This window comes from Polypterus senegalus, chromosome 3 (assembly GCF_016835505.1).
Source record: "Polypterus senegalus isolate Bchr_013 chromosome 3, ASM1683550v1, whole genome shotgun sequence".
Taxonomy (NCBI): Eukaryota; Metazoa; Chordata; class Cladistia; order Polypteriformes; family Polypteridae; genus Polypterus; species Polypterus senegalus.
Window position 1 is genome coordinate 109,530,422 of NC_053156.1, and position 23,098 is coordinate 109,553,519.

The 23,098-nt window shown below is 37.1% G+C and overlaps 1 protein-coding gene across 1 annotated transcript; it reads right to left on the reverse strand.

Moving 5' to 3' along the window:
- Positions 1-15,130: 15,130 nt before the first annotated feature.
- gtf2h5 (general transcription factor IIH, polypeptide 5) lies at positions 15,131-22,273 on the reverse strand. Its single transcript, XM_039747781.1, has 3 exons — positions 22,173-22,273; positions 20,769-20,845; positions 15,131-15,908 (listed from the first exon to the last, which is right to left on the reverse strand). The coding sequence occupies exons 2-3, from the start codon at positions 20,801-20,803 to the stop codon at positions 15,728-15,730; spliced, it is 216 nt and encodes a 71-aa protein (XP_039603715.1). The 5' UTR covers positions 20,804-20,845; positions 22,173-22,273; the 3' UTR covers positions 15,131-15,727.
- Positions 22,274-23,098: the final 825 nt, after the last annotated feature.

Consider the following 23,098-nt stretch of genomic DNA (forward strand, 5'->3'; position numbering starts at 1 on the left):
CTTGGTCAATCTCACAATTACCTCTTCCCTCACTCAAGAACTCCTCCGCCTAGATCATCTGCTCTTATTTTACTTTTAATGAACATGACACTGTTTTCTGTGTGAGAACCATGATCTGACAGTCAGAGGTGGTCTCATTCTAAATGCATTGCACTCAGCTGCAGCCTGCTTCAGTGTTTGCTGGAAACTACATTCTGATGAGGTCAAGATGAACGCATTATTCACAAGTAGTAAAGATGCAGCCCTTATATCCTACTCTAATAGAAAGGAGACAAGATATACCCTTGGTGGAGTCTTGCAACAACATTAAAGTAAAACTTCTCCAATAAATTATATTTAATTCATGTTTATATATAATGTTTAATTATATATTAATGTATAGTTAGGGCTTAGAAAAATGTTAATCTCATGTTTTAATGAAGAGTGAAAGGTTACAAAATACTCATACAATAGCCTTTAATGAGGACAAATGCAGAACAGCAGCAAACGGTATGAAAACATCCATTAAAATAAAATAAAATAAAATTACTCATGTGGCAGAAGCCCCTTGGCAGGTGTAACATTTTGTATAGCTGATTTACTCAGTTTATGTTATGTGGCAGAAATAAATTGGCAAGCAAGGGTCTCTGTATTCTTCATGATGCTGGCATTGCTTAAAAGACATAAAGACTCCTTTGACCAAGACTGAAGTGTTTGTGCTTTGTTGTGTTCCTAAAAAATAAAATATTGAAAACTGACTATTATTTCAGTAGACTCCCCAGATGTTCATAAATTACATTTCCAGGGAAGCTTATGCTTCATTTTTGGGGAACTGTACTCTGCCAGCTTCAGCATATTTTGCTATTTGTTAGACAGAACCATTTTCCATGACCTCAACAATTTTCAACCACACAGACAGCTTCTGTGAAAATACATTTGAAGGTACTTTTTATAACGCAACACAAAAGACCTCTTCCTTTGAGACAGTTTTCGTCACCCCTGGTATCCAACATTAGTTCTTAGGCATTAATAACTTTTTGATCACAGCTGCCTCTACTACTGATATCTTGCATGCAGTCAGTTAAGAGTCCATGATTCTGAATTCTACTTATATGCATCAGTAGTTCTTACAGAAGTTAAAGATGAATGGATTAATCTCAAATAGAGATATCTGCTAGTCTTAGTACACCTATTATTCCCTCACTGACTGTTTGGGTATTCCATATCTGTCCAGCACAAACGTCACCTGTCTGATCCACTTCACCCCAAGTAGTATTCAGTTGACAGCTGAGCACTTCTCCTTACCTAAGCATCCTGAATACTTAGATTGGCATAGATGAGAGTTATTGGCAATAAACTCAATTGCTGATCTTTTGTCCAGGGTACACTGGTTCCAGATTCTCTTATGAGCTCTCTTGCTTGTGAACATCAAATTTATTATTAATAAATCATGACCAGCACAAATATCAGTAACCATTCTCCACTCAGATCAAGGAGAACTTTTATTCCATTTTGTCAAACTTCTCCAAGATTCTCTGTTATTTCCCATGGGAACACTGAAGTCTAACAGTATTACTATAGATTTTGTAGAAAGTACTCTTTTCTTCACCAAATTCACTGTCTCTAAAAAAGCAGACTACTTTGAATAATTGTTAGGTGCACACATGCAAACAACAGTAAAAACCGTGCACTCAGAATCTTGACCATGTATTCTGGAAATCTGTTTGCCCACTGAAACCACCTCCAACTATGTGGCACCCGATAAATGACTGTAATATAAGACAAATTCAAAGTGGGAGAGAGACCACGCTCAATCTAGAAGCATCTCTCTAGAGCCAATACTGAAATTAGAGGTCATTGTGACTATATTTGGCCAGTATTTTTCAGACTCCTGCTCAGTCTGAGTCTCTTTCTGTCCATGGTCCAAAGCAGTTATGGTCTATATCCCAAGTGCATGTTTCTGTTGTTAAATTCTACTATGTCCTGGCCTGTCACGTAGCTGAAATTTCACTCAACTACCACTGTTCAACGTTGACTACATGCCTTCACTCAGTCTCTTCAGGTACTAAGTCCAGTGGACTACTTTATGTGGCTTACACAGGCACAAGGTACTCTCCAGTGAACGCCAGCCGCAGGCTTTGCTCTAGGAGTGGATCCTAGTTTGCCTGTACTTAACAGCTTCTAGAAACTTGGTTTAAATCTTGTCTGGCTATATGGAGTTTACACATTCTTCCTGTGTCTTTCTGAGATTTCATCTCACATCTTAAAGACTATAATAATTGTTGACTTTAATATAAAGGTTGTGTGCAAGTGTGTTCCTGTGAAGGGCAGATGCTCCATACATGGTTATTTCTAGATAGGCTCTCTCAGGACTTTGACCTAAAATGGAGATCTCAAAGGGGGTTTAGTTTGTAACTACTTTCTTACTAAGGGGCAATAGTTTATTTGGTCTTGATGATTTCTAATGATAAATATAATTCACTTAAAGTTTCTGAATAAATCACGATTTCCTTCTTTGTTTTTCTAATCAGTGTTCTATTGCTCAAGTGTGTGTTTAACATAAATTAGCCAAATACAATATCACAAGGCAACAAAAAATATTTGGTAATCACCAGAGACCACAACAAACTTGTCTAAAGAAGTTTTTTAATTTGATTTCAGATCCATTTTCAGTCCTTGCCAGTCATGTCAAAGTTTTGAGTTATGAATAATGTTAGTTTACAGTGTACTTACATGTAATTTTTACTAAAACGTAAGCACCAAAGAAGTAAATTTATCAATCTCTTCAGTGCAAATTCAAATAGGAACACACTGTGGCACAGATGTACTGAATGGTGTCAGTCAGCTACCACTGTTTCTTCAAAAACACTTAGAGTAGGATTTTCTTGTTTACACTGTGTCTGGATTTTCACAATACACCATCCAGCAGTAATCGGTCATCATACTCTCACTCTACAAATCAATCTTATTAGTGGCGTTTCATTAAATTAAAGGTCCCGGAGAAAATGTTCTCCTTGCTCATCACTCGCCATACCAAGATTTTCTGGAAAGAACTCTAGATATGAGTGCAAGAAGTGTATTTTCAATGGCATGCGACAGCCCAGTTTCTGGTAATAATCAAGTAGATTTTGAACTTCTTCCTTGTATACAGGATACTTATGGCTCCCCAGAAAGTTTTCAGAGCCCTCTTGAATGCCTCCCAAACTTCTAGCTTAGCTGCTGAGAGAGATTGGTTAAAACCATCATCCTGCAAAACGGACCTGAACTATAGACTTATAAATATCCCTTCCTTCATTTCTGCATATGTTTGGAAACTTCTCAACAACATACTGAAAAAGCAGTGAGTTCACTTTACCCATGGCCTTTACAAAGAACTTCATCTAGCCTAGCTTCATATGGAGAGGCCTCATTGAGAATCCAGGCTGGTATATACAATTTTGTTCTTAGTTTTAGCTGAGAATCCACTTGTGTTCACGCAGCAAAAGAAGCAATCGTTGAAATGGTCTTGTGGTTCCCTTCTCACCATTGGGATTGCTAATGGCACTGTTGCCTTTTGCTGATTTAGACAGTCACACAATCCTTGGAAAAACTAGTACAGATGACATGTGAAGACCAAGATTTATCTTGGTCACCAAGTGGACAGCCAAAGTACAATGTGTATGTCTTCTTAAGATCTGTGGTAATTGGCGATGCTGTGCTTTCATTGTGAATGAGCCACACACATAACAGGAGCTTGTCAGGATGATTAATACAATTTCTAAGCATGACAGCAACTGAAATCAATTGCAGTTAATGGCATCTACAACATAAAAATGCAGACAACTTTTATTAAATCTTATAATACGCTTAGGCTAATTATAACAAATATCATGCAATACAGTATATAATTAGCTTCATCACAAACATTTGACATGCTAAAGAAAAACTAAACATATACTTGAAATCAGCATGAAAAACAATACAAAACCCACATAAAATTATCCATCCATTATCAAAACCACTATATCCTAATTACAGGGTCACAGGGATCTGCTGGAGTCAATCCCAGCTAACACAGGGTGCAAGGCAGGAAACAAACCCCGGCGCAGTGCAGGGTGCACACACCCACACACCAAGCACACACTAGGGACAATTTATAATCGGCGATGCACCTAACCTGCATGCCTTTGAACTGTGGGAGGAAACCAGAGTACCCGGAGGAAACCCACGCAGACACGGGGAGAACATGCAAACTCCACGCAGGGAGGACCCAGGAAGCGAACCCCGGGTCTCCTAACTGCAAGGCAGCAGTGCTAATATAAAATTATCTCAGATGAAAATGACCTGTTGACCTGTGATTTGTTAAAATAAAATATAAAAAGTCTTTGGGTCATTTTCTAGACAGTAGGATACTATTTAATGTGTAAAGCATGTTTAGTTAGCTAGTAGCTAAGTTCTCACAGTATCTCATTCATATATTTATAATTGTCAGGGGTCCTTTACCTACTTTATATTATTTGGTGGTTTGCTTTGTGTTTCAATGGTTCCTTGAGTAAAGACATGCTTACTGAAGTCTCCTTTGAATGAACTCCCACCTTGAGTACACTGTTTACCTGAAAAAATATTTATCAGCCATTGCTTATTCATGCCTTTAAGAAAGTCCTGTATTACATTACTGCCTAGACTTCTCTGATTAAAGCTGAGGAAAGTTAATTCATTAAGCCTATTAGAGTAAGACATGCTATTTCACCTAGGAGTGTGATTAGTTGCTCTACTCTGAAGTGTATCAAAGTGTTTTTGAAAGAAGTAAACTGTCATGTAGATAAGTTGTCTGGTCAAAGAAGTGTAACTGATTAGTTTGCAAGGATCCTCTCCTAAAGCCAAACTGGCTTACATTTAGAATACTGTTTTCTTGCAGGTAGTCTTTAAAGTTTATTTGTGAAAATTATTTCCATTATTTCACACAGAACATATTTATTTTTCTTTTATTAATAGGAAGCATTTTGTTTTATTTTTGTAATTTTTATATTACCATTTGCTAATTTCCAGATATATATCTAAAGCAGCAGCAATAATTTAATTACTAATAATATACAAGTAATGCCTTTCATTTGCTTTACAAAAGATGACTTACTTGAACATATATGACTTACTCATTTTAAAAATCCTCAAACGTAGAGCACATTTTGAAATCTGCTGAAGCGCTCCATTTGCTTCTTCTTTTGTAGAACATGGGTTAAACATTTTTGTTTGCTTCCTGCTATTCACTGTTACTGATTTTTTATAATATTTTTTTATTTAGTGTCTTTCCGTACGTTTAATTTTTCTTTTACTGGAGCATTTCTGTAGATCTTTACTATTTTCCATTTGCTTCCAATTAATATTTTCCCTTTTTAATTTCTCCTTTAATGCGTTCCTACATTGCATAAGATTGTATTGTATGAATTATCATAATGTAGTGTCCTGTAACAAAATAGGGACTTATTTCTTAATAATTTAACCCACAATAATTCAGAAATTTTTACTTGTTCCGTTTGGAGACAGATTTTTAGCATATTGTTATGGTAATTCTTCTAACTTGTCTATCTTTCCTGAATGATGCATAGTTGGTGATGTTTCTCTGCATTGTCTTCCTTTAGCCATGTTTCTGTAATTCCAATAATATCATAATCCTGAGATAATACTATTGCATCTAACTCGTGTATTTTGTTTCTAATGTTTCTAATGCACTTTAGGATTTGAGGGGTCCTAATCTACTCTGATCAACAAAACGCTTTGTTAATTTTGTTAAAAAGAAAGTCATTAGCAAAGGAGTTTTATACAGTAGAGTAAAAACAACAACAAGCCATCTATTTTAAAGATATGTTTTTTTTTAAAGTAAGAAGCTTCTAATTAACTTCTGGCATTTTTGGTGTATAGATTCTGTGGTTGATACTTGTAATAGAAAGCAAGTTACAAATGACCAGCATATGTTGTAATGTTTTCCATATTTTTAAAACAGGGCCACTGGCAGTTAGGACTGCAGCTACTGTACTTTATCCAAGACATAAACCTTAACCAAAACATAAATACAAGAACCGTGTTTTTTTAAATTCAAACTAGGGAGCTTTGCCTCCTGCTCGCTTTGCTCACCCTAACCCCCAAGGGACATGCAACATACCAGCCTCTTTGCTTCTCTGCACTCGCATTATGGGGGTGGGGCACTGAACGTATGCTAAGGTGATGCGGTCAGATCAGCTGCAGGCTTGATGCTGCCGTGGTGCGTGTTCTGCTTGTCACCCTTAGCATCAATCATTTAAAAGCCTGTACAATAGCTGTCCTTTTGTCTCACTGACTTGTCTTGCGGGACATTAAACTGTCTTTTGCGGGACGTTAAAGTGTCTCCAAGAAAATCACATATTGTCTCCTTCCAAGCCTTCCAAGATTTTTTTTTTATAATAGAAAGATATTGTCATGGCTATGAGCAATTCTAAGTAACTGCTTGGATGTTTTCTTCTGCAGTATGTCTAATTCTCCTCAACTATTTGGACACTTTCTTCAAAGACTTTTTCCTGAAAAATATATTTTCTGAAGAGATTGTATCAAAGGAAAAAGCCACAAATACAGTTAGTAAAATCCAGGCACATGTAGGGGCAAGGGATCTTGTTCCAAGCCAGCCTGACATTACTCACATTGAAGCTTGCCAGTGCAGTTTAGAAGCTACAGAAGATCTTCCTTTAGCTCATTGAGATTAAGCTGTTTCTTTATAATCTGAAAGCCCCAGGTTTGCAACTTCCACATAGCATTTAACCAGCAAAGTCTTTAGCAGTTACAAATGGTGCTGTGACCTGCATTTGCTGGCTGGTGAGTGAGTGTAAAAGTCCAAGCGTGTGCAGAATGGGCAGCTGAAACAGATCCAGCCTGATGTCACACACACACACACACACACACACACACACACAAAAGTGCCAGTGCAGTTTAGAACATGCCTCATCATAAAAGTAGGGCTAGGTCTTCCTTTAGGACTTTGAGCAGAGAGAAGCTCCTCTGTAATTAAATGGCCCCAGGTTTACAACAGACCTGCAGTGCTTAGCCAGTGAGACCAATTGAGCAAAATCCTCAGCAGAGACACAGCTATGCAGTATTTAGTTTGACATGACAAGAAATAGTACTGCATTAGCAAATTGGCAGTTTGCTTAAGCAAATCTTTCAAGTCTGAAAAAAGTATTGCATGATTAAAAGACAAGTAACCTAACCTAGAAAAGTACAGAAAACTGGATGATCAAGTTATTATATCAAATAATCAAGTTACTGTATTTTAAAAGCACTGAGACTCAAAATGAGTGTCTTAAAATGTGGCAGTTTTATGTTAAAATGATCTTCAGAAGGTAAAACATTAATTATGTCATCCTTTTCAGGTAGTGGATCACCATATTTTCTTTTGTTTTCTTAAGATTTTTTTTCTAACACAAAACAATGTCACATTACATAAATAATTTTGAGCTTCAGGACTCTGAGATAACAATATCATAGAGAACAAAATTTCAGTATGGGATTTGTTTTTCATTAAAACTAGAGAATAGGTCAAAAGTCTAAAAATAATTTTGCAAAGATCTTTGTATACTGTATGCAATTTAAAAAAAAAAAAAAAGCGATGACATTTTTGTCTAGTTTAAAAATATGGATATATGTGGGTTAATAAAAATTTAGTGAGTTAATGAGTGTGTCTTCTGAGTGATTAGCATTCTGACCAGAACACTAAGAAGAATGGCAAAGACCAGTAGATGGATATAAATTAAACCAAAAATCAAATAGGTTTGAATTTATTAACCAAGAAGGCTAGCATTAACAAATCCTGCATACTAAAGACCCTTATAGTTTGTTAACCATATCAAAGTTATACCCCGTTAACTGTTGCACCACAATCCAATAAGTAAACAAGACTTCAAAGTTAAATAAATATAGCAGAGATTCAAGTCCTAAAAACCAAACCTTTATTTAATTTGTTTTGAATATTAATTTGTCTGTACAGTACATAAAATATAAGCTGTGGAATACCAGGGGGCGCACCAGCCACCCCAACACAGACAGGCAGAGACACAAGTTCAGCACACAATTTTTATTTTTTCCACGAGGGAAACACTTTCCATCATTTCCCACCTTCACAGCACAGTTCCCAGTACACAAAGCATAAAATATTTTCTTTTCTTTCTCTTCCTCTGTCTTTGCCTTTGCTTCTTCTTCCTTTTTACCGACTCTGGTTCCCGGAGTATTGGCTACTGGCTTCTTTTATAAACCACCCAGGAGTGCTCCAGGTGCTTGATGTCCTTCTACCCGGAAGTGCTGCACTAAAGGGCCCAACAGTTCCTGCAGTGCCCACTGAACCCAGCAGGGCTGTTCCAAACTCCAATTCCCAAGGAGCCCTGTGGGAAACTGAGACACTGCTGAAACCCAGGGGGGCTGCCATTTAATGCTCAGGGGGAGGTAACGCCCTGAGTAAGTTCTCTCGCCTGGTCCTTCCGCTGTCAAGGTATCCCGGCTTGAGAACAGTTTATTTAGCCCAGCTTGTCATTTTCTATTCAACTAATGTTTCCAAAAATATTACCAATTTGAGATCTGATGGTCCAACTCTTAACAACAACAACATTTATTTATATAGCACATTTTCATACAAAAAGTAGCTCAAAGTGCTTTACATAATGAAGAATAGAAAAATAAAAGACACAGTAAGAAAATAAAATAAGTCAACATCAATTAACATAGAATAAGAGTAAGGTCCAATGGCCAGGGTGGACAGAAAAAACAAAATAACACTCCAGACGGCTGGAGAAAAAAATAAAATCTGTAGGGATTCCAGACCATTAGACTGCCCAGTCCCCTCTTAACTACATAACACGTATCAACAGTGATCTCACAGATGAACCATAGATTGTTAGGACAGTCAATCAATGCTCAAAAGACTTGTTGCAGTTCTGCTTCCAATCATAACCTTGGGACACTCTTTATCTCTGTGTTTATATTCTAAACACAGTATTACCACATAGATAATGGGTTATCCATCAACCTTGAGACATTTATGAATATAGAAATCTAGGCTATGGATCCTTACTGAAAAGTGCCCCCACTATGCATTGCATATATGTGTTAAATGAAGCTTCATCTAAATAATAATAGCAATTAAAATGTAGCCAAGACTGTCAAATAAGTACTGCACTATTTATTGTCTCATTTGAATATAACACATTTCACATTCATGCACCATTTGTTTTGTTCAATGTGTCAATGTCAGTACATAATGTAGGTTTGCACCATATTTTTTATTTACAGTATACTCAGTGCACCACACCCAAACAAAAGTAAACAATGAACACTTTAAGGAGGGAGTGGAAATTTATTTTCACTTATTTAAAATTTCTTTGACTAAACTATAATATGAGCAGCATTGAGTGTAATTTAAGAGTTAATACTGATTGACAGTTCTAGAAACTAAAGGTCCTAAAGGTTAGGCTGACTAGCAAATCTACTTATAAGTTGACCTTGTATAATTGATGTTGATGTGTGAGGGTGCCCTGTGATGTACTGGCATTTAATCCACAGTTGACACCTGTCATCTGTTTGTTGCTGTCAAGATAGGCTTAGGCCCTGCACAACCCAGTGTTGGAATAAGCAGCTGCAGAAAATGAAGAAATTGCTGTACTTAATAGTCGTGAGTCATTTGTTGTACTGAACAGCTAAAAGCAGTAAGCCCCCAAGCAGAGGTGGGTAGTAACGAGTTATATTTACTCTATTACATTTACTTGAGTAACTTTTAAAAAAAAAAATTGTACTTCTAAGAGTAGTTTTACTGCACCATACTTTTTACTTTTACTTGAGTACCTTTGTGAAGAAACACTACTCTTACTCCGCTACATTGGGCAACACTTGACTCCTTCCTTTTTTCCATTTATACATTACACTGTATTTTTGCCAGAGAGAAGTCGCCAGTGGATCTACTGCATGACTGTTTCACCAATCAGACATAGCAACAATAATCACATGACTACGTTTCACCAATCAGACGTAGCCATGCAGTCACATGACCACACATAAACTTCCTGTGTCTGCAACCTGTGAGACTTTCTAGTCATGCGGGGATCCTGTTCACTGCAAGAACCTTGAGAGCCAAGTCCTGCGGAAGCTTAATCATCACTTCACTGAGTGAAGAACAAGCATGTTTTAGCCAAACATGCACAGACAGTCATGGTAAAGTGAAACTTCTTGTACATGCACAAGCTGCCTTGTTCTAATGTTATTTTCTATCAGCTGTGCTATTTGGAGGGCAAGTGTGTGACGATGCCGGTCCCCTACAGACTCCCTCTTCCCACAAGGGAGTCTGCTGAACCCACACCGTCGATAGTTATGGCCAAAATGAGCGGACATACAGTATGAGGATAATTCACTGATGAGGCCAGAGGGTGGTGGAAAAAGTGCTCAAGTGCTTTTATTAAAAGCCTGTCAAAACAAAAGTAAAATCAACAAAAGTGTCAGTAGTGCAGTGTTCTAAAAAACAGTATGTATATAAATCCGTAAATCATTGTGAACAGGATAAAACAAAATCAATAAATAAATCCGTTAAAAATCCATCCATTATCCAACCCACTCTATCCAAACTACAGGGTCACAGGGGGTCTGCTGGAGCCAGTCCCAGCCCACCACAGGGCACATACACACCAAGCACACACTAGGGACAATTTAGAATCGCCAATGCACCTAACTGGCATGTCTTTGGACTGTGGGAGGAAACCCACGCAGACACAGGGAGAACATGCAAACTCCACGCAGGGAGAACACAGGAAGCGAACCCGGGTCTCCTAACAGTGAGGCAGCAGCGCTACCCACTGTGCCACCCTCCGTTAAAAATCCGAGGTTAAAATGCAGACTAACTCCTCCTGAACTCAGCCCACCTCCTTCTCTTTCTCCTGGCTCACCCATTGCTCGCGTAGCCAGCAAAGACTCAGCAGCCATGAGCTCCAACCTCTGTTTTGGCTGCCTCCAGGCATCACGGCCAGACTGTCCGAGGTCGGCTCTTCTTCCATCTACCTTCTTCCTTTGCACTCACGTTGTCACACCTCGGAAGCCTGGGGAGGGCATCTGCCTTGCTCGCTCCATATATATATATATATACACACTTCCATCTCTTTGTGGGCCTTAATCACACGCCGCAGAAAGCCAATGAAGCAGTGCGACTCGCACCAACTACCTCATTAACTCCCCGCGGTCATGCAATTGCGTCCATGGAGAGTGACATGGCTTTATGGATTTGAAACTGGCCATTTTTTTTTCGAAGCCGTCGACCCACTACACCACAAAGTGAATATACAGTATTATACTGTCAGTGTACAGTATATCTTGTCACTGTAAGTAGTTTGCAGTGTTCAAACATACATACATACCTACTGTTGGTACTGGCTTCAAAAGCTTTGTTGTGAAAAACTGCGATTTGGAACTTTGTGTTATTTGTGCATCTTTATTTTGTAAAGATGTTATTTATTTTTATTCTATTTTTGTTTTATTATTTGGAAATGGCAGAATTTGCACATTATTTTATATTTGTCTGTCTTATTACATTTCTAAAAAAAAAATAATTTATGTTCAAACAGTTACTCAGTACCTGAGTAGTCTTTTCACCAAATACTTTTTTACTCTTGAGAAATTTTTTGGATGACTACTTTTTACTTCTACTTGAGTAATATTATTTTGAAGTAACGCTACTCTTACTTGAGTACAATTTTTGGCTACTCTACCCACCTGTGCCTCCAAGTCAGTTGTTATATGATGTTAGCTGAACATTTCTGCCCCATCTGCTGTATTTTAATTAATTTAAAAAGGCTATGAGAGGATGTTGCTTACCAGCAAATCACTAGACAAATGGTGTTGGGGCGATGAATCAAGAGGACCCTATACTCAATAGCTTGGAGACAAGTAAGATGCAAGGGTGTTTGTATAACTAAAATGTGTTTGATTTAATTTGGGGTCATAAAATCCTGGCAATAATAACTTAAAAAAAGTTTACATTTTATAAAATTTTAATACTAAGAAAATACAATAAACATTTTTTGCATGACTCATATTAATTTTAATTTGTTGGGTTGAACCTGCCATGATGATATGGTACTTAATTTCCATATTGTAAAATTTTCAAAGATTTTTAAGGCATTGTCTTTAGTTCTTTAAACCTTAAAATATAATCACACCCCACCCCCACCCCCAAAAGGAAACCAAATTATGTTCCAAATCTTCCTTACAGTCAGGGAAGTAATTATTTGATCCTGTGCTGAATTTGTAAGTTTGCTCACTTACACAGAAATTAACTCTCTAATTTTTATGGTAGTTTAATTTTAATGGAGAGAGACGAATATCAACCAAAAATCCAGAAAAAAACACATTACATAAAAGTTATAAATTGATTTGTATGTTATTGAGTGAAATAAGAGTTTGATCTCCTACAACCCAGCCAGAATTTTGGCTCCTTCAAACTAGCTATGTGCCCATGTGGTACACAGATGACAATCAATGAATTGATTATAAATAATCCTGATCTCAACTCATATGTGTATAAAGCACACCTGTCCACAGAATCAATTTCTTCCATTCCAGTCTCTCCGTCACCATGGGCAAGACCAAAGAGCTGGAAAAGATTGTAGACCTGCACAAGGCTGGAATGGGCTACAAGACCATCAGCACAAAGCTTGGTGAGAAGGTGACAACTGTTGATTATTCAGAAACAGAAGAAATGTAAAATGATTTATTCAGAAACAGAAGAAATGTAAAATGACTATCAATCGTCCTCGGTCTGGAGCTCCATGCAAGATCTTGCCTTGTAGGGTGAGGATGATCATGAGAAAGGTGAGGTGGTGGCACCCATGGAAGCCTACAGGGCTGAGTCAAAGAAGTCCATTTCCCATGGTGCCCTATGGGAATCTGTGGTGCCACTGCCACCCAGAGGGGCTGCCATCTGGCGCTTCAGGGGAGATACTGTCTTGTGTATGCCATCTCCACCGGTTCTTCCCTGATGCAGCATCTAGGATTTGAATCCTGCACCTATTTGTTGTTCATTGTGGCTTGTATGTTTTACCATGTCTGCATGGGTTTTCCTCCCACACCACCAAGAATGAGCAGGTTAATTGGTAATTCCAAACTGGATCTTGTGAGAGCGTGATTGGGCATTGACATGGACTGGCACCTGGCCATGGCTGTTTCCTCCCTTGCAGCCATTGTTTCAAGGATAGGTTCTAGAACCCTAAGAATATTAAAATATTATTTTATAATCTTGAACTCACCCTTGGTGAGAAATCAACTTGAGAATAAAATTCTAAAACAAATGAATCCATTCTGAAATAGGATTTTTAACACCAGAGGTTTGGGAATGCAACATTAACTACTACTGAAATGCATGGAGAAAATTTGGATTGAAAAGCAGTAAGAGGATATTGCTCTACAGCAATCACAAGGTTTTTAAGTATAGCTAGAACACAAATCTGGTGCCATCTGCTTCATTAAGGTTTGCAACCTTCTACACTGGGGTGCTGAAATGCCATTGACACTGGCCTGTCTAGTCAATAAATTCTAGATGTTAATGTCCATTTTAGTACAGTAAATTAATTGTTCTTCCTGCTGTTGTTAACTAAAGTGATTGTCTCAAAATTGTAAGCAATAATGCATAAATATGGGCAAAGAAAAAATCTCAATGTGGCTGATACACTGTTTAATGCAAAATACAGCTGGGGTGTAATTCATTATGTTTAGGACTTTCTGGATGTGTTCAAGCAAACTACACCATTCTACACTTAATAGCTCGTACAGTATGTGTTGAAAGCAACACACATTTAATGGAATTTGGAAAATGTATGAAACTCTTGCAACCAGTGCAATTGTACATTTTTGTTACATTTTGTTTTAAACTTAATTTGTGCTTTTGATGTTTTTCAATAGCATATCTTGATTTTCAACATTACCGTTCATTCAATCCACTTAAGAGTCTTAGTAACTTGGAGCCTATCCCACCTGCATCAGGTACAAAGTAGAAACTTTGTACGAGTGATTATTGGCCAGCAAAGGGAACACTCACAGAAACCCATCCTGCATAAATCTATTCTTGAGCCATTAATTAATCCTTCAAATGCAGCTACAAAACATTTAACATACTTTATAACTTTAAGTTAGACAGTAGCCTATCCCAACAGAACATCTTATTATCCAAGACAACTAATCCCATTTTTATGCCAATTGACAAGCAGCACTCTTACAATGTTTCTTTAAAATCTCAAGTTACAGGTCACTTTTGACTTCTCCCTTTACAGTGTCAATGCTGCAAGAAGACAGCATCTATGCTGGCAGCAATATGAGCAAGACAAGAACTAATCCAAATGGGGTTGTCACTTTATCACTGGGAAAATTTGTGCACCTCAATGGCATGCAGTACTTGGTCAATTAAGCTTAAAAACATTTCCCTTGACTCATGGAGGAAATAACACATAATATGAGAACAGACTCTGTTAAATTATTTAACTAATTATTGAAATTATCATAAATATGTAACATAAAAATTGCTTCAAAGTGGTTTTTGAATATTTTAGTGTAAGCTCAGTAGTGCAGGGGTTAATGCTGCAGTTGTACACATCCAGTATCCTAGGTGTGAATCCCATGCAATACAGATGTCCATGTGGACTCTGCACATTCTGCCTATGTCCCCCTGGTTTTTACTCTTAAATTCCCATAGGTATGAAGCTTAATTTAAATGGCAAACTTTGGGCTGGGCAGAAGTGGGCCTTATAATGGACTGGTGCTATTTCAAGGGCTAGTTCCTAATACAGGCTTCATCTCCCTGGCACAATGCACTTGATTAGCAGAAAACTAATTTATGGATGGTAATGCTGTGATAAAAATCTATGCACACTTGTTTCTACCATATGAATTAACAAGAAGTGCTAACTTATCTACTAAAAAAAAAATATTATGGGATGACAGAGTTAGCTATTTGAGTAGAACAGCTGCAGTACAAAACTATACTGCCTGGCTTGTCTTTGTTTAAATTGAAAAGTGTTACCTTTTTAATAAACACCAGTACCATTAAAAGTAAACCAGACCCAGTTTCTAAGTCTGTGCCCTTATTGCTAACCATTCTTACCTATTTAGAAGCAATGGAGGAAAATTATTTAGTTTAAAAGATAACAAAGCCAAAGGATTAATTTATTTTGAACATAAACCAAATTGTACTGTATATATAATCTGTGCCTATGTGCTTCAGTTCCTCAAAGCAGTATATCAAATGTTTGGATAACAATCCTTCGTCACTTTAGAAAGCCTTTTTATAAAACAACAATTTCACAGTTAAAAATGTGACTTTTACAGATCCATAAACTTCCCATCAGCACTACTTTGTACTTATCTTTCTAAATTTGTATTAGTGCCGAAAAGGGAACAAAATACTGTAATTAAATACTGTAATCCAATTAATAGGAGTGCATCTTTGATTAAAATGATTCTTACAACAGAATATATTCATTGTCTAAATCTGCAGTACATTTTAAAAATGCAATTTTTTCATATTACATTTTTATTGAGAAAGTTTCACAAGCACTGCAGAAATTGTTATGCCTTGCAATTTACATAATAAACAAACATAACAAATATTTATATAATGTTTTAAATATGCAGAAACAAAACAGAAAATCCAATGTCCATTGCCTAAACATGAGCACCAATCATGTGCCATACAAAAGGCCTACTCCATTTACATTTGTCAGGAACATTATTTCTGGGTAATAGGAAATGAGTTCTGATCCATTAACTCTCCTACTCTTTCTTGTAAAATATGAACTACTTCTGCTAAAATAAAGACATGTGTGTCGTCCAAGTCTTGAATGATGAATTTCTTCCCCAGTGCAGATGTCTCATCCAAGTATAGAAGGAACTGTTTCATGGCAGGGTCACTAAAATAAAAAGAAAAAAGTGTTGTTAGTTTTGGTTACTGGTTAGCTTTTATATTTAAAACAGTCAACATGTACTAAAGTCTACTATAGTACTTTTCAGATAAGAAATTTTTAATAAAGACAACTGGAACAGCCAAACCGTAAACTTTAATGTATTTCTTGGGTACACTTGATGTAATGCAAAACAGTGCCATTTTGATGTCAAGTATGTATGGATGTAGCATTAGGCCAGTGCAAAACACACTGATTTCCAGCACTGCACCAGCTTCTGAAATAGCTTTTTTTTTTTTCTTCTGCAGGGAGGCAAAAGCTTTCTAGTGCTTAAGTCACCTTTGTCAAAACTAAACAACGGTTTTAAAATGTTAGGAAGTCACAACTGTACATTTGTTTTTTGCAGTCAGTCTTCAAACCCTAAAAATGCTCTCTCAAGCAATTTACAATTTTTATGGAATATGTTTTAGGCACTTGTTTAAATTTCCCTTAAAGCTGTTAAATATACAGATTTTGTTCATTTCTGAAGTGCAGCAAGTCCAAACAAACTTAAAAGTCATTTTATGTTTCATTTGAACAATCACATTTTCATGTTGGGGAAGAATGTTCACAGTGGCACAAACAGGACACAACTTACGAAAGGTCCACTAAATGCATAACTAACTAAATTTAATATGCCTGCAGCAGGTTTACATAAACACAAACAGCCCGCTGGTACGACTTCCAAAAAAAATGAAATACTTAAGGAGCTATGTAATCTTCTGTCAAGGGGGCCAAATGACCTCATGATGCATGTTGTTGTAACTTGAATTTGCTAAGTTAAATGTCTGTTTTAGCACTGTTGACTGCACATTATATACATAGCTACTGTTCCAGGAAGCTTGTGGTAACCACTGGTTAGTAGCTTCAAAAAACGACTTAAAAATATTAAGAGTTGCTTTCTTATTAAGAGTAAAACGACCTATGCTTTGCACTTTTTAGTTATTTAGATCAGTAATATCAGTTGTCTCAACTTTGACTAAATGAATTACAAATCTAATTAAAATTAAAAAGTTTAAATTGACTTCTCATGTAAATTGACTGCTGCATGGTGACATGGGTCTCATTTATGAAACTGTGTGCTGATTTGAGTGCGTTCCATTTGGTATATACCTATTACCAGAAAGCCACCATGGGCAAAAATGTTTATTCCATTCATGTAGGACCACTGAATGAAGATCATGCAGTGCCAAAAACACAATGCTTTGTGTCAAACCATTAGGCTGTAGGGAATGATATTTAGAGCTTTCTGTACACACAAAATAAATGACACAAGTGTTTTTACTCGTACAATTACTGACAACATGTGATTACATTGGTTTTTAATCTTGAGACACGGCAACATGTAGCCGATATAAACGAAGGAAACAACACAAAAGTTCTTTACTGCATATTAACACAAATAGCCTTCTTAACCCATTTATGCCTAAGGTTGAAATTTTTGAGTTTGTGCATGAAATTCACAAATGTTGCGTAGAAAAATAAGGAACAAGAATTTGAAGAAAAAAAAAATTATTACATTCCATTGTTGAGTTATGTGGCGTTCCAAAATTGGAACACTAGGTAAATTCACTTCTTAAATTGTACATACCGTATAAAATTACCTGACTGTCATTCCAATAATGGAACACGAGGCATTAATGGGTTAAAAGGCAGCTACCACAGAATATATATAACATATTCATTTTTATATGTTTGTTACATTAATGCACATTATAATAACAGCTCAGTGATATAAATTATTGAGTGCATTAATTGCCATTGAGCTGGTTTGGCTGCGTTTCCCTGTTTGATCAAAAAGGTGATCATTTCCCAGTTTCCCCCAAAATGTTGCATATGCATGGGTGTGATGTCCTGTACCTACCGCATACCACATAGCATTCTAACCAAGGGGCATCAAGTAGTTGTACCAAGGATTTACTAGGGTCAGTGAGGCAGACACAGACAAAACAAAAAAACAGACAGTTTTTAAAATAAAATTAAGTCATTTCAATAAATATTAAAGTCTAGTTCAATCAATGAGAAAAACCACAAAGGTTCATCAAATCACTGTTTCCATGTGCAACAATACATTTTATGAAATTCCAAAACCACAATGACTCCAGTTCTTTTCCCTTCTCCAGGCTGCTCACTGGGACTCAGAGGACTTTCTAAGTCCCTTCACTGTTTTCCCAGCTTATCAAGGAAACAAAGGACTTCTTCCAAAATGAAAAAAATATATATATCAAAAGAAACTAATCCAACTAGTCCATGCTCACCACATTATCCCCACTTCTCAATTCTCTAGGGGATAATCTATGAGTAACGTGAACCCCCTCCTATCCCTGTTCAGGCAGCTCAGGAGTACTGCTTTGTACCCTCCACTAAGACAGGCCTCCATGATGCAGACAACGAAGACGATCTCCACTGTGTATCTTCCCATATTATACACGCTTGGGATCCCTTCGTCCAATCCCGATGGACATACACAACACCAAACCACTACTAATTACCTAGCACACCACCAAGTTGTTTGCTCTAAGAGCAGTAACCAGGAAGGAGGCTTCCAAATCTACAACCCACACATGTGTGCGCATGTATGGCCACATACACTACAACTAAGATTACTCTCTGGTAAATAACCACTCTTTTCTCGTACTGAAATGGATATACTATATTTTTTTTTCTGCCTCATCATGTCCAGGCTGGGTCAGGTGGTTTAGAACTCTACGACTCGTGTTTGCACTGCCTTGAACAAGAGCACACCTGAAAAGCCACCCTGCAGTTTCCTCCATCGGAGCTCTTGTCTGCACCACCTTCCAACACTCAAGGTAACTACCCCCCATAAAATTACTTAAACAAAAAGAAAGTTTATTAATAGTTATACAAACACAATAAAACCATCGCCATAGTTTGACTTACCACACTGGGTCAGAGTTGCTGTAAATATATATAAGTTCTCCCATACAGTTCTCCTGTATAAATCCCTACTTTTGCTTGGAAAGTTGCATACGTACATGTTGAGCTGCTTTTTGAGTATTGTATATACAAGTTTTATAAATTTGAGCCAGGGGTACTAAACTTTAAAGGATGTCAGTTCAATCCTCACGTATGACCCCACCGTTTGATTACTTAACCTGTCTATGCTCCAAATATGACAAATGTTGGGTATGGGGATCTTTGTATGCCAATAAATCCAGATCAAGGATTACCAAAGTTAAAATATTGGGAATTCATTCTTTATTATGCAAAATGCAAAGAAGGAATAACCAATGGGAAAAATATAAAGCATCAAACAACACAAAATGGAAACCAAACCTTAGCTCCACATGAACACCAGGTTTCCTACTACCCAGTGAGGATGGCTTGCCTATTGTGAAAATTGCTGTGTCTCAAGCACCAAAAACTCTCTGCCACTCACCCCACAATCTCTTTATATGTCATAACTGCATAACCTCCTTGACAAATAAGCCCTTGCCCCAATTCATCCACTAACTCAAAATACATTGGGCAAACAGGAGGGAGTGTCCTCTTACCCTTCTCAAGTACTCCTGCAGAACTACTTCTGGGTGCAGGAACGCTCCTGTATGTTTTAGGGCCATTCCAGTAGCGGTCCCTCCAGCAACTCTATTTCTGTGCCCCAGTTTTAACAGTGCCTTTAACCATATTGGCAACATTTTGTTCATAAAACCCTCGCAAAAATGACATAAAAGAAAATACTGCATGCAGCATGTACTGTTTTTGGCACATGCCTTTCTCAAACACTTCTAAAAATGTAAAGCCAAATACATCTCATCTTGAAGAAGCAAATCTTTAGCTATATTTTGAGTATTATACTATAATCTCATTGTACATGAGCCAAACTCTTTCAAAGTTGCTCATGAATTAGCTCAATAGAAAAAATTATATAATAAGCCCCAAGTTTATTTTAGACACTACATGTAGAAAAAGTACCGACAGGCTGCCACTGCAAAATTTACACTGTTACAAAATTCTATAAAAAATGAAAATCCATAATCATTTCCCAGGTAGAACTTAATGTTTTAAGAAGTTCATGCCATGAAAAATGTGCATGTGTGGGCATCTGTTTGGTTGCTAGGGAAATTAACACTGCCCTCCTCTATACAATTAGCTGCTACTTGCAGTGGTGCTTCAGCTCCATAATTTGATTTGTTCAGAAACATATGGCTACAATTGAAATGAGTCTTAAAATATTTTATGAAGAATGGAAGGTCAATCCAGTTTTCAGAGGCATAATATACACAGAAGGGTAGTTTAATTTAATTAATTAATTAGCACATATGGAGTAGGCTACTTTAATTAATCTGTTAGAGGTTTTGTATAGCTCTATTATTGAAGGTAAAGTTCACTGTCTAGTGGGTGTTTTAGTGGTCCACGTAAAATCAATATAGCATCATATGCTATTTAAGTATATCTCACCAATGTACATAAACCTCAAAATACGTCTATTATATGCCTGAAGACACCGGTTTCTAATAAAACAATCTCTAAAATATTAATTGTCGTCCTCACTATAATCATTCTGGATGAGCATAATTATAACAGATTTGTTTAAAATGTTCAGGTTTATTTCAAAAGGTTGTGCGCTGTTTATCCTTTTAAGAGAGCATGGACTTTTTTTATTGTTCCCCATACACAGCAAGAACTGTATATGCTCAAACCAGAACCCTATTGTAGCTCAAATGTATTATGTTTATTGGAGATTTATTTTTAAGTAATTGTAATCTGCTTGATAAAAACAAATACTGTACTACTTTGGACAAACATCACACAGTCAGTCAGTATGACTAGTGGCAATTCACACATCTACTGTATGTGGTAAGTACTTACCACTCAACGAGGATGCCTTTAAGCACATTGACCATTTTCTCAACTCAAGCAAAATCCAGTCAGGTTTTTAATATGATCTGTAACGAAAAGGCATTTTTTCACAAATTAAAAAAACAGCAAAGTTTATTAAAGTCAACATTATTAAGATGCATAGTTATTTCACAAACTGAATTTCTTTTTAAAAATATTGCCCCAGCACATTAGTAAACCTACATTTTACACAAAGTATGCCAAGAAATTAGGCAATAGGACCTTGTTCATTTTAAGGAGGCTGTTAAACCCTTCGCATTTAAATTCATGATGCAAAAGCTAAATTCATTTTCTACACTCAAATTCTGAGACGTAACAAAGTCCTCGTTTTGATCTAATGTATCCAAATGCTAGACCTCTTCCTTACATCAAGCTGTATACTTTATTATATTCCGCTACCCATTAGGGGGAAAAAAATCATCAGCGCACTTTCTAATCTGCTCCATCCTGTGGATTGCGGTGCTGGAACCTATTTTGGCATATCTGGAGACATGGTTGAAAACAGCCCCTTAAGGACGATCAGTCCATTGCTGGGCAAAACTGCAAATCCTTCACGCCGATTTAGCTTAAGTTTGCGTGCTTTTGGTATATAGGAAGCAAGTCAGTGTATGGAATGTGTTACCTCCGTATGGTCAGTCAGCCGCCAAATTGTCTCCCTATGGAAAGGATAAGGCTCGTTGCGCATATTCACTTGGCACTGCCATATACTCATTTTGTTATTTAAATTTTCTACATGACCAATCTACATTTTTATTAGGGGAATGTTGTTTTATACACTATCTACATTTTTATTAGGGGAATGTTGTTTTATACACTATCTACCAAATTACAATATCCAAGTAAAAAAAAACTTGCTCATTTATTAAGTTTTAAAATATAACGTTTCTGTTAATTTAAAATGAGCCGTTTTTGCACAGCAACAGCAGAAAGCAACCTTGGCGTAATACAATGGGCTTGTCGACTTTACAGACGTTCTTCAAATTAAGTATATAAACTGTACAGATAATATACGCCACATCACGGCACATAACTCATACCTGCTGAAGAGAGAGTATACAACATGATGTCGTACTTTGTTAATCTGGGTAAGAATCACAGATCAGTGACTAATGGAGCAAACATAATATGCATACTGGAGAAAGAAGACGAGTCAGAATATGGGTAGCCCTCGGTCTACTAGAGTAAACATTCTGGGCTAACACACCGTGCCTAAAACGTAATGTAGAACAGCTATTGTGCACGTCATAAAACACTAATGTAACAGAAACCGTTATAATGTCTGACTTAAAACAGAGTCTATCTGAAACATTTATCACATTACATTACACTTCTAAATTCTAGGATTCTATACACGAATGTTTAAAACGATACTACCTTTACTCTTCACAGCCCCGCATCAATCCTACTACCATACTACGCATGTCGCAAGGTGGGCGTGACCCATGACGTATTATTTCAACAGGATGGCGGCTGTTCTGGGTCAAACTTTTCCGTTCTCTTCATTCCCTTAATTGAAACTCTTTGGATTACGCGGACATATCGCACAAACAGTGGCGTCGCTAGGTTTTCCTGTAAAACAGTGTGATATACAAGGGCGGATTAAGACCCTTCACAGGCCTCTGGGCGACGTAATGAATGAAAATCCTTAACTGTGATTTGGTTGTACATTGAACAATACGACTTTAAGCGTTGTAATTTTTACTATTAATGGAGCGCGAACAGTCGATCGTTTCATCAAGGTGAGGGTTAGGGTATACGGTAGTTCTCCTTGGTGATATCAGTCGTTTGCTTGTCACCCCCTCTGATGGTGTCAGCCAGTGCGGTTCGTACCCCATGCAACCCCTTATTGGTGTCGCTGTACACAAGTAAGATTTACCATATGAAACAATAGCCTATGTTTTACAACAGCGAATTTAAAGCAGCTTTGTAAATCGACATAATTACAGTAGTAGTTTGAAAATTATCAGATAACTCCCATGTATAAGGGTGATACAGTGGTAATGAGACATCGGCTTGAGTCTCAGGTTCACCCTGTGTGGAGTTTGCATGTTCTCATTGTATCTGCGTGGGTTTCCTCCAGTTTCCTCCCATAGTCCAAAGACATGCAGGTTAGGTGCATTGGTGATACTAAATTGTCCCTTGTGTGTGGTTGGAGTGTGTGTGTGTGTGTTGGCCCTGTGATGGACTGACACCCTGTCCTGGGTTTGTTTCTACCTTGTTTTTAATTTCTTGTTTTGTCTTTTATTTTTCTTTTTTTCATTATGTAAAGCACTTTGAGCTAACTACTTTTTTGTATGAAA

Coding starts and splice junctions, on each gene's coding strand:
- gtf2h5 (XM_039747781.1), bottom strand. CDS start 20,803: ATGGTCAATGTGCTTAAAGGCATCCTCGTTGAGTG. Junction 15,909..20,768: donor AAAGGCATCCTCGTTGAGTG/GTAAGTACTTAC, acceptor TTTTTATTTTAG/TGACCCTGCCATGAAACAGT.